The sequence below is a fragment of the Vulpes lagopus genome, chromosome 19 (genome assembly GCF_018345385.1).
Source record: "Vulpes lagopus strain Blue_001 chromosome 19, ASM1834538v1, whole genome shotgun sequence".
Taxonomy (NCBI): Eukaryota; Metazoa; Chordata; class Mammalia; order Carnivora; family Canidae; genus Vulpes; species Vulpes lagopus.
Genome location: NC_054842.1, coordinates 27,711,955 through 27,724,533, shown reverse-complemented (window position 1 = coordinate 27,724,533; position 12,579 = coordinate 27,711,955). Strand labels below are relative to the sequence as shown.

The following is a 12,579-nucleotide window of genomic DNA, read 5'->3' as shown; positions in this document are numbered from 1 at the left end:
CCCCTGCCCTCCTCCCCTTCCACCACCCCTAGTTCGTTTCCCAGAGTTAGGAGTCTTTATGTTCTGTCTCCCTTTCTGATATTTCCCACACATTTCTTCTCCCTTCCCTTATATTCCCTTTCACTATTATTTATATTCCCCAAATGAATGAGAACATACACTGTCCTTCTCTGATTGACTTACTGCACTCAGCATAATACCCTCCAGTTCCATCCACGTTGAAGCAAATGGTGGGTATTTGTCGTTTCTAATGGTTGAGTAATATTCCATTGTATACATAAACCACATCTTCTTTATCCATTCATCTTTCAATGGACACCAAGGCTCCTTCCACAGTTTGGCTATTGTGGACATTGCTGCTAGAAACATCGGGGTGCAGGTGTCCCGGCGTTTTATTGCATCTGAATCTTTGGGGTAAATCCCCAACAGTGCAATTGCTGGGTCGTAGGGCAGGTCTATTTTTAACTCTCAAAGCCAATTTTTGATGCTGAGTACATTTTTGCATGGAGAAAAGTGTTCAAATGTCATTTGATCTCTGACAGAAAATAATTCTGAAATGTAATGCTCTGCTTCAAATGTTTTAAATTGAATTTGAATGCTTCACGCTAGAGGGACTTTCTAACCTTAAAACACTCAAGGAAAGTGTATCTCCATATAATTCAGTTTGCCATTTTACGTTTATAAAGTCATTTCTTAAGATACTCTATTTAAGACAACCTTAAAAAGAGTTTGAAATAAAACAAAGACTTTAGTTTACCTGCCTGTCAGATATCCAACCGCAGAGGCAGCATAACAAGCCTACAAAGAAAAAATACCAGAACTTAAGCATATTGGGATCCTGACAATAAGTACACATATAAAAATTCACTATTCAGTAACAAACTAGAACTAAGGGGTGCCTGGGTGGCTTAGTTGGATAAGTGTTTGCCTTTGGCTCGGGTCATGATCCAGGGGTTCTAGGATCAAGCCCTATATCAAGCTCCTGCTCAGTAGAGGGGAGCCTGCTGCTCCCCCTGCTTATGCTCTCTCTCTGTAAATAAAGAAATAAAATTGAAAGAAAGAAAGAAAGAAAGAAAGAAAGAAAGAAAGAAAGAACAAACTGAATGGTAAAGGAGGAATTGGAATGCTTTTGTTTTTAACAAGTAATGTTCTACCTGTAAATTTCAAATAATGGTTTAGGTATCTCATCTAGTTCTTAGTATTTTGAGGAACTTATCTATATCACACCTAGTTTATTAGTAATATCCTCTTACAACTGATTATATATCTGCAGGATCAGCAGAAATGTTCTCTATCCTATTCCTAATATTGGCAATTTGTGTTTTCTCTCTTTTATTTTTCATCACTCTTGCCAGAGATTTATCAAATTTATTAATCTTTTCAAAGAACTAAGTTTTGGCTTTGTTGATTTTTCTATATTGTTCGTTTATTTTCTAGTTCACTGATTTCTGCTCTTGTACTTATTATTTTACTCTTTTCATTTGGCGTTTAATTTGGTTTTCTTTTTCTAGTTTTTTAAAATGTAAGCTTAGAGCACTGATTTTTGCTCTTCCTTGGTAAGAGTCATTCATTTGTTTACTCATTCATTTATGTATTTTAGATTTATTTATTTATCTGATAGAGAGAGAACATGCACATAAGCAGGGGGAGCAGGAGAGGGAAAAGAAGGCTCCCCGCTGAACAGGGAGCTCGACATGGGGCTTGATTCCAGGACCCAGGATTGCTACCTGAGCCGAAGGCAAATGCTTAACCAACAGAGCCACCCAGATGCCCCAGTTAGTTTTTACTTTTAAACTACACTTTAGCTGCACAGCAAAAAAAGGAGAGGTGTTAAATAAAAGATAACCTGAAAAAATGCTAAATGCCCTCTCAAATAAATCCTGTTTCTTAGTGTGGGAATCTTTTTTACAGTATTATTTATTATTTTAGAAATAATAAAAAGTAGGATATTTTCTAACCTCTATTCAACTTGAACTTAAATGTTTAGAACGTAACTGTAAAAAATTAAAATAAATTTTTATGAATCATAATCCTAACTGGCACCACTACATATGCCCAACTAAGAATGTGTATAAAGACGCTGTACCATTTCTGTGTTACTATCTCCATTGGCCCTTATCTCTTTTCCCTTTTGCACCCAAGGTCAAATTCACGTAGGATAATAAAACTCCTAAGAATTCAAGTGCATAAGATATAATACCTGTTGCAATACGAACACCTATTTGGACACTGAGGAGCCCTGTCCATTAATTAAGCAAGGTAAGAAATGTTGCTACAGAATACAAAAGACAAAATAACATATAACAAAAATTATATTCTTCTATTGCAGATGTCAAAAGTTGAAAAGGAACTCTTTTTATAGATCATAAAACATGTATTTCTCAAGGTACCTGAGTAGCTCAGTTTGCTGGTTAAATATCTGCCTTCCACTCAGGTCATGATCCCGGGGTCCTGGGAGTCCCCACATCAGGAAGCCTGCCTCTCCCTCTCCCTCCACCCCTCTCCCCCTTCACTGGTGTATTCTCTTTCTCTCTCGTCCTTCAAATAAATAAAACAAAAACAAGCAAAAAGACATGTATTTCTCTACCAAGTTACCTCTACTCACACACAGAATATTGTGTATAGTAGTGAAAAAGCAGACTCTAGAGCTAAATTGCTTTGATTCAATCCTGCTCTACCACTTTCTGTTGTGTAATTTTGGCAAGTTACTGGCTTCCTTATAAATAAGGAACTGACAGCACTGCTGTGAGAATAAATCAATTAATACATGTAAAACACTCCGAATATTGACTGCACAAAGTTAGAAATGTAACAGTGAGAAGAGTGCTACCTGTTTCTGGAAAGCTGGTCAGTGTATGTCTTGATTACTCTAAGGATCTGATGAAAGACAATCAAGGCACAACCAATTACACCTTTTTCTCTACTACAACATGTAATTGGATGTCAAGTCATCTTCTGCCTCTTGTATGGTTTCTGAATCTGTTTTCATCCGTTCTCACATTCTCTCTTCATTACCCTGGCATTACCCTTAATTCAGGCACTAGTGAAGTCATCCTGACTAAAGCAAAGAGTCAGGTTGACTGAGGGGACTATGTACTACTAGGAATGTCCTACAGGTATCTCAAACTCATATCCAAATTTGAATTATCTTTTCCCTCCAAATTAGCTCCTCCATCTGTATTCCTGATCGGAGTCAGCAGTACTGTGATCCACTTAGCCAACTAAGAAAGCCCAAAATGAAGAATCATCTCCAGAAGAACCGGTCCTCTACTTCCTAGCTGGTTAATGCTACCTATCCTTCGAGACAGCTTAGGGATCATGTCCTCCAAGAAACCTTCTCTGAAGTTTTTGGCTGAGCTGAGTATCGTTTTCTGGGCTTCCACAGCACCTTCAGTATACCTCTATCACAGCACTTATCACATTATAATAAAATTATCTGCTTATGTCTGTCTCCACAGCTAGGCTATAAGCCTCAAGGATGAATATGTCATTATATCCATATGTCCGATAAAGCACCTGGGGCCTAGTGGCTCTCCACTAAGCTTATAGGGACTGAAATAAAACTTCAAGCTTCCCTGCTGATACATACTCTCGTCCACCATGATTTCTAAAGTACAAATCTAATTATGTCTCCCACCTATTTAGAAAAACTTTTACAGTCTCATCCAATTCCAAGTCCACATTCCTTTTCCAGCCATAGACTTAATGTAACCTTTCCTCAATCTACCTATTTGGTCTCACAGCACACTGTGCCTTTAAGCTATTTTGATATAACACAGCATGAACAAACATTGCATAATCTTTTCTGTCCCACTCAGAGAGAATAAGTCACCCTTCATATGTGCCATTCTTTATACATACATCTACTGTAAGTTACTATACTAGATAAATTTGTTCTGTGTGTTTTGCCCTCACCTTCCAAACTGTGATCAACTTAAAGATCAAGACTAAACCGGATTCCTTCAATATATCTGCAGGTTTGGGCTTGCTTGACTAGGTGAATCACAGTGCCACTGATTCAAACTGCAAATACAGAGGAAAGAGCCAATCTGGAGGGAAAAGATAACAAATTCAAAATCAGACATGAGGGGACGCCTGGGTGGCTCAGCGGTTGAGCGTCTGCCTTTGACTCAGGGCATGATCCTGAGGTCTGGGATTGAGTCCCACATTGGGCTCCTGCGGAGAGCCTGCTTCTCCCTCTGCCAGTGTCTCTCTCTTTCTCTGTCTCTCACGAATAAATAAATAAAATCTTAAAAAAAAAAAAGTCAGACATGAGTTTGAATGCCTGTAAGACATTCCTAGCACATATTTCCCTCAGTCAGCTTGACTCTTTGCAATAAGTAAAAGGAAGACATAAGCACCAGTACCTGGTATGTACTCATTAAACGTGTGGTGTATAAGGAAGAAACCACACATTCCACCTCCAGAAAAACAGTAAAATATAAGTCTTATTAATCGGTCACTAGTTTCATCTTCTCAAAAAGATGACAGAATAGAATGTTGTTCCAATTAAGAAGACAGAAATAATACAAAATGAAGATCTGATTTAAGATTTTAAAGAACTATAATCCTTAAATCTTATACTTAGGGATTGTCATTCAATTAATAAAAAACATGGTAAGCTTCTGTATCATCCAAAAAACCCCAACCACGCCAAGCACTATGGAGACGGAATAAATGAACCTGCTCTCTAGAAGCCCACATCTGATGGCAGAGGAAGGGCAGCATTTAGGGAGGTCAAGGCAACTGGGCAACAGGTGGCAAGAGCCTGAATTAGAGAGCAACGCTGAGAGTGCAAAGCAGGAATACTTTGCTTTAGATGGACTGACAGGATATGACATTGTAGAGGTAGTTTCTTGATCTTTTAAACCAGCACTGGTGATAGGAGGGCAAGGCTGGGCTGACAAAATGTCTTATTTTCCATTCTTTTGCTTCCAAATAAGGTTCTAAGAAGAGTGGCAACATGATGTGGTGGAAGGGGCACTGGACTGGGATTGAGGACACGGGAGTTCCAATCATGGCTTTACCATTTGTGACACGGTCACCTTGCAGGGCCATCTACTATATAACAGGCCACCCGGCCTTCACCCACATTCATCTTGTAGGAACTCCCTGAGCATCTATCATGTGCTACGCAGTGGGGATACAGAGGAGTCAAGGAAAAAATAATATCTCTTCTCTCTTAGAGCTCACAGACTAATAGGGAAATCAGAGCAGACAAACAACACAGAAAATCAGACACGAACAGGTAGTTAAGAGAGGACAGAAGGCCTGGATTCAGACTGGGAAACTGTCCCCTCCAATTCCGACTCTCTAGACTTGGCAAAGTACAAGCAGCGCCAAGAGCTTGGACTCCAGACTCAGAACCCCTGGGTTCAAACCCTGGCTCCGCCACTACCAACTGTCACCTCGGGCAAATCACTTAACCTCTCACCTTCCTCCTCTGTCAGCTAGGATTAACAAGAGTTCTTGCTTCATAGGATTGTTGTGCTTGGCATGAGTGAAGTACTGGGGCAGGGGTAACCGCTGAGCGTCTGCAACCAATACTTGTGTCATCATCGATCATTTCCAACCACGCTTCTGGCTCCCAGCGTCCAGGCTTACCGCTTGCTCATTCCTCATCCCCACATATCTGATGCCCAGCTTCTGCGCCGCAACGGCGATTTCGGTCACTGGGATGCCCACGATGCCAAACACGTACTCCACATCCTGGGGGTCAGGAACAGGGGAGTCAACGCCCGCCCCATCGTCCCCTCCCGCGGCGCCAGAAGGGAAGCCTCAGGGCAAACCCCCCGCGTCCCACCCCGCCGTTCTCGCCGTCCGCCGCCACCGCTCCGCCCCCTCCCGGCTTCCGTAGGAGCCTTTCGCGGCAGCGGAGTCGCCGTACTTGGGTTTTCAGGGCCTGGGCGATGACTTCAGCACCAGAAACCTTCTCCTCGCTCCCGTCGCTACGCTCGGCGAAGGCGCTCTCCGCCATCTTCCACCTCAAAGAGTTCGAGGTACTCGCGGAGGCAACAGGCAGCAGACGCGGGGCGACCCAGCCAAACAAACTGAGGAGGCAGCCACGCGCCAATCGTGGGACCCGGTCCTGTGACTGACAGGAGGAAGGCGACCAACCGCTTGAAATAGCGGAAGGAAAAGGCGGGGCTTAAGTTCGTCGGCTCGCAGGATGAGGCGGGGAGGTAAACACGCTCCTTCTCCAATCAGAGCCGTGCACTTTCCCCGGCTCCTCCATTCGCCGGGGCAGAGCGTCAGGAGGAGGCAGGCCCAGCAATAGGCGGCGGCCTATGCCGAGCAGGTGAGACGCCGAACCTTGGGGGCCTCTCGCCTCCCCCGCCCCCGCCCCCCTCCCGGTCCGATTACCTTCCGGAGCCTTCGGGGTCCGCGGAGGCCAATGGCGCATGCGCATAGTGGGGGCAGCAGGAGGGCTAGGAGCATGTGCGGAAGGGGGCGTGCGCGTCCCCCCCGCTCCGACCCCGCGGTGCTCTAGGGGCTGAGGGCCAGCTCGCAAAGGCTGCTGGGACCGGGGTGGGCTGAGCCGAGCCCTAGGGCCGTGCAGACTTGTAGGGTCGCGTCGTGGTGCTGGGCTGCTTGTGTCCTAGGCATTTGTTACGTGCTTTTTTGTTTGTTTGTACACAATTTTGTAACTTTAAAGAAGTTTCATCTGAAGGGGGCGGCGCTCGACGGGATGAGCACTGGGCGTTATGCTATATGTTGGCAAATTGCACTCCAATAAAAAAAATAATAAAAATTTTTTAAAAAGTTTCGCAACTGTGCAGTTCGTGAAACATGGTAATGAACTGCTCAACGCGTTAATTAAATTCGTACATGGATGTGTCTGCGGTGTCTCTCCCAGTGGTAGAAATAAGGACACTGAATTTTACAAGCCAGAGACAGAAAGTAACTGTTCACCCCATTTCTCTGATTCCCGAGCTTGTACTCTCCTCACTCTTCAGCTCTTAGGCTAGAAGGGACAAGGAAGGAACCCTTGAACCTAGTTACTTTTGCAGGACTTGAGCTCCCAACCCTGAGGTCAAGACCTGAGCTGCAGTCAACACCCAGGTACCCCTGAACGTAATTGCTTCTGACCATTGTTTCCTCTAACTCTTACTACTGTCTCTTCCTCTTCATTCTCTTTCCGTTCTTGTCTTTCCAAAATCAGAAAAGGTGGGATTTCATAATTCTTAGATTTAGGTTCTGTTGACCAGCCCCTGTAGCTGATAATCTTTTAAAACACATTTTTGAGGTGCGCTGGGGCGGCTCAAAAACAAAACAAAACAAAACAAAAAACAAAAAACCTTGCACTTTTGAGCAGAAAAAGGTGCTTGTAATGTGCAGTGTGGCCTCTGAGTTATTAAATCTGAGTTCTTAAACTTGTTATCTCCATAACAAAGAGGGACTAAATTTTTGAGGATTTCAAGTGTTTTAAAGCAAAGAGAAAAGTAATATGTGGACGGTAAAAAGAGGAGAGGGGAGTGGATCATGGATAGAGAAATGAATGAAAAGTATTGGAAAGTGAAAGGATTTCTAAACCCGAGACTTTCCAACCGTAGTCCTGGTCCCTTCCAAAAGGTCTTCCTTTCAGCGTTTCAAGCCCTAACCTCCCACCCTTTACAGAAGAGAATGAAATAGTTGCCTTTCTGGATGCAGAGACCTGGCCTCCATAGGTATCCCATCAAATAGATTTCTTTGATGTCTCAGGGTTCTTTTAAACATAAATGCAGATCTTGCATTCCACTCCAAAGTATATCCGTATCTAATATAAATTTTAGTATCTTTTTATGAGATAAAATAAACATACAATTAAATGTACAGATCTTAAATGTTAAATAAGTTTTGACAGTTGTATACACCTATGTCATCACCACCCAAAATAAAAATGACATTTTAAACTCCCTGTCAAGTGAAATTGACATTCCAGAAATATGCAAAATGTTCTTTGAGTGGCTTTGAGTAGTCCTGTTCTTTGTCTCCTTCAGGCTGTTTCAGAAGCATGGACCCCACTCTTCTCTATCATGTAGTGTTTATATCGGTATCTATGTGACAGTCTCTACTTCCATTGCATCAGAATCACTTGGAAAGCTTTTTATTTTTTTATTTTTTTTTCAGAATTCATTTTGTCATTTTCTTTTAAACATTTTATTTATTTATTCATGAGAGACAGAGAGAGAGAGGCAGAGACACAGGCAGAGGGAGAAGCAGGCTCCGTACAGGGAACCTGACGTGGGACTCGATCCTAGGTCTCCAGGGTCATGCACTGGGCTGAAGGAGGCACTAAACTACGGAGCCACCTGGAAAGCTTTTTAAAAATACAGTTGCTTGGGCCCCACACCATATTTTCTGAATCAATGTGTTAGGACAAGTTAGGCACCCATATTTTTTTAAAGCTGCTACATAGTTTTGATTTACACTCCGACTTGGAACCACTAGCTCTGTACTCCTGCTAGGGGCATCTGTTAACCATTAAATGTGTGATTGCCTGTTACCAGAGCAATACCGTTGATTAGTTTGGATTTACAGGTTCAAAGCTGGTTTGACAATGGCAGCAAAGACTGTGTAGATGGTTAGTTCATGGGCCTTGTATCTATTTTTGTGTCAAGAGCCACAGACAAAAGCAGTCTATATAAAGTGTGGTGAAAACCGTACAGTGGGGATCCCTGGGTGGCTCAGCGGTTCAGTGCCTGCCTTTGGCCCAGGGCGTGATCCTGCGTTCCTGGGATCGGGTCCCGCATTGGGCTTCTGGCATGGAGCCTGCTTCTCTTTCTGCCTGTGCCTCTGCCTACCCCCTCTCTCTTTCTATGTCTATCATGAATAAATAAATAAAATCTTTAAAAAAAACTGTACAGTGAATTAGAACAAACTCCCTGAATTCATGATAACTGGGTTGCAAAGAGGATACCTTATCAACTGACTGGATTTTGTCCTTTAGCAAAGGGAAAAGTCAATGAGACTGTTTAAACTTGCTTTCACCTTTATATCTTTGGTTCAGGGTGCAACATTCCACTGTTCCCTTGGTTTGATGATTGAGCAGAAGTGATGATGGTCCTCATCCCCAGGATTAGCAGGCACTGGGAGCAGCTGTGATTATAGAATTCTTCTGTGATTTATCCAAGGCCCTTCCATGCAGACTTTGTAAGCATTAACCACATTCTTAATACTTTCATTGATGGTAGACATGGAATTTTATTCGTTGGATGTTCTATTGGATTTTTTTTGTTTGTTTGCTTTTGTTTACTCATGGAAGGAGGTCAGAGAAGGAATAAGTCTTAATTTTTTTAAAAGAAAAGACTAACATAATGATAATATGCTCTCTAAACAGCGGAGCCAATCATCAAAGTAGAGTAATCTGAGTCTATTGGGAGGAACAAGGAGAGAGTTAGCATCCCCTTTATTAGGAATGATCTCTATTTCCTCCAGCAACCTGGGTTTCTTTGGAGGAGGCCTGTTTAGACAATCACCCAGTATATCAAGAGGGGGGTTATCAGCCTGGTTTGTGGTCAGACACATTCTGCAAGAGGTTCTTAGATCAGGGTTCTGAATTAGGGCCATAGGGTACCTCAGTTCATTTACCCTGTTTCCTGCAGAAGAGATCTGATAGATCATATTGAGGTCATGCAGTGTTACAAAGGAAGATCAATTCTTTCTTAAAATTTGTAATTCAAATTTTTTCAGTGCATTAAAAGGCATGCCAAGGGAGAGTCCTTGGGAACCAAAGAAGCCTAGAGAAAGTCCATTATCAAAAATTGCTCCCAGCTCCTGGGTGATGTCCCACACAGAGTATGTTGGAGGTGGTGGCTGTCCAGTGACCAGAGGCATCCCTTGAATAAAATCACAATTGATCAGCATCTCTGCTGTAAGGGCCCCATGGAGGGACTGCCTGTGTCCCCTCTTCCCTGTTTCATTCTAGAGTACAAATGGGTGCCAGTGAATGGACCGAAATACCATGCACTGTGGTGTGAAGAACCTGCCATTTCTAACCCATAGAATACACCAGAAAAGTTTTACAAGGGGAAATTACCCAATTTAGTAACTTAAGCAGTCAGAAGGGTACATTGATGAAAAATAGTAAAGATAGATATCCATCATGATTTAAGCAATATTCCAACACATGCAGTCCTTACAGTTGACTTCCCTAGGAAATGGTCCCGAGTTGAGTTTCAATTCAATCAGGTACTGGTTTCAGGCCAGCTCTAAGTGGAGGTTTTGTGCCCAGAAGCAGCTAGACCCAAGATGTGAAGGGGATCACATTAGACCAATGAGGAGGAAACCCCGCAAGGGAGTCTTAAGAGGGCAGGTGTCCTAGTGACTTAGCTGGCTGTCCCGTGCCCAAAACAGCATTATATAAAGACAGGAAGAAAGGGCATCAAGTTTCTGGGTCTTAGACCATTCTGGCCAGGGTTCTAATTTCCAGCCAAAAGGCAGGCTTTTCCCTCCCAATAGAGTAGCCAGGGCTAGAAGATTGCAGCCTGAACAATCAATAGGAAAGTGTTTGAATAAAAGTAGACTCCTTGACAAGGCCCTGAAATGAAAGTAAAGGAAAGAGAAGAGGAATTACTCATCAAGTTTGCACTGAGCTTCAGAGTCCAGATGAAAAGGCTTGAGCCCCACGCCAGGTGCCAAAATGATGAAATTTCAAAGAATTTTGGGCTTGAGAGCAAATGGCTAAGAATTCTTGAGACTTTTTGGTGCAAAAAAGGGATTTTATTATAGCATGGGAGACAGAACCCATGGCTGAAAGAGCTGCACCAGGATTGTGAGGAGTAACTGATCATATACTTTTAAATTTGTGGAGGGAGGGGATAGAGATAAAGTAAGTTTCTAAGGAATTTTGAAGTAAGGTTTTTAGGATGTTGGGGGGCTAGCTGCTGTTAAAACAAGGTTACTTTTAGTCTTTTTTTTTTTTTTTTAAGATTTTGTTTATTCATGAGACACACACACAGAGAGAGAGAGAGAGAGAGGCAGAGAGAGACACAGGCTGAGGGGGATATAGGGAGCCTGATGTGGGACTCAATCCTGGGTCTCCAGGATCACACCCTGGGCTGAAGGCGGTGCTAAACCGCTGAGCCACCTGGGCGCCCACTTTTTAGTCTTTAATAAAACATAAACATTAAGGCATCCATGAGTTCCTTGAGGAATGTCCCACTCTGCATGTTTCAGGGATCTGTCAATGGGCTGCAACCTGTAAGGAGATTTAATTTAAGCTACATTTCTCTTGCCTTTGTTCTCCTCATCAGCTTTTTTTTTCTTTTTTTTTTTTTTTTTTTAAGATTTTGTTTATTTATTCATTAGAGACACAGAGGCAGAGACATAGGCAGAAAGAGAAGCAGGCTCCTTGTGGGGAGCCTGATGCAGGACTGAATCCCAGGACCCCTGGATCACCATCTGAGCCAAAGGCAGATATGCTTAACCACTAAGCCACCCAGGTGCCCCTCCTCCTCAGCTTCTAAATTTAATAGTAACTCCTTAGGCCCTCAAATTATGACACTATGTTTTAATTTCAGTAAACTAACAAGGACACTAAAAATCCTTGTGATTAGGGACACCTGGCTGGCTCAGCGGTTGAGCGTCTGTTTGTCTTTCGCTCAGCGCGTGATCCCACGGTCCCGGGATCAAGTTCCACATCCGGGTCCTTGCATGGAGCCTGCTTCTCCCTCTGCCTGCGTCTCTGCTTCTCTCTCTCTGTGTCTCTCATGAATAAATAAATAAAATCTTAGAAAAAAAATCCTTGTGATTATTTGAAGATGGTAACGCGAGTGAGAAATTATCTCAAAAACGTATTTTATCAAGATATGAAATGTTTGGTTATCAAATGAAGAAATGTTTTATTAAGATTATTTGTGATATATTATAGAACACCTGAAAAGAAAAGAAAATTGGCTGAAATAAGAGAAAACTGAAACCAAATATCTTAAATACCAACAAAAAGCAAGCAACAATAACAACAAAAAAAGGAAATTTATGTAGAATACTCTATTGAAAACCAATATTGAAAACTGTACAGCAGGGAATGTGCTGTAAGAAATACATTACCAAAAAAAAAAAAAAAGAAATACATTACCATAAACTGCAGAAAATAAAACATATGATGAAATGGTTCTCTGAATAAAATAGGTTAAATTGATTTTGTTTGCTTCTCATTAAATTTATGGATTGCAAAGTATCAAAGCTCGGAAATAGATTTGAAGCACAACCAGTGAAAAGCAGTTTTATTGTTGAAGTGTTAGGGTCAGATTTTATGCCTATTATCAGAGGACTGGCACTGGGAGTTTTTCCCAGTTGTCCTGAAAAAGGTTGGATTTCTGCCCTTGGCTTGGACAGGCCAGAGCCTTTGCTCTACATTGAATGCCAGCCAGACCCAGGACTGGATTGGGAGGTACCCTGGAGCAGGATGGAAACTGAAGAAACATTGTTTCCCTCTTTTATCTTTGTCCTCCTCCATTGTATGTTTGGTGGTTTTTTGTTTTTTTAATTGAAATTTGGGGTAGTTTGATACCAGCAATCATTAAATCACTAACAGACATGTTTACTTCAGGTCAGGTGTGCCAGAAATGGTGACAGCTTTATGTCACTCTAAGAGGA

The 12,579-nt window shown here is 42.3% G+C and overlaps 2 protein-coding genes across 5 annotated transcripts in view; one reads left to right on the top strand and one right to left on the bottom strand.

Moving 5' to 3' along the window:
• The window catches only part of HACL1 (2-hydroxyacyl-CoA lyase 1), a 34,452-nt gene extending 28,353 nt beyond the window's left edge, over positions 1–6,099 (bottom strand). Inside the window, exons 1-3 of one of the 3 annotated variants that reach the window (XM_041733920.1) lie at positions 5,888–6,099; positions 5,605–5,709; positions 758–798 (exon numbers count right to left, since the gene is read on the bottom strand). In XM_041733920.1, the coding sequence (XP_041589854.1) occupies positions 758–798; positions 5,605–5,709; positions 5,888–5,977 (236 nt within the window). In that variant the 5' untranslated portion in view covers positions 5,978–6,099. The other 2 variants (XM_041733919.1, XM_041733921.1) reach the window with 2 other exon arrangements.
• Positions 6,076–12,579, top strand: part of BTD (biotinidase) — a 31,202-nt gene continuing 24,698 nt past the window's right edge. The window contains exons 1-2 of one of the 2 annotated variants that reach the window (XM_041733922.1): positions 6,076–6,298; positions 8,990–9,132. In XM_041733922.1, the coding sequence (XP_041589856.1) occupies positions 9,122–9,132 (11 nt within the window). In that variant the 5' untranslated portion in view covers positions 6,076–6,298; positions 8,990–9,121. The remainder of the gene's footprint in view (positions 6,299–8,989; positions 9,133–12,579) is intronic. The other variant, XM_041733923.1, reaches the window with a different exon arrangement.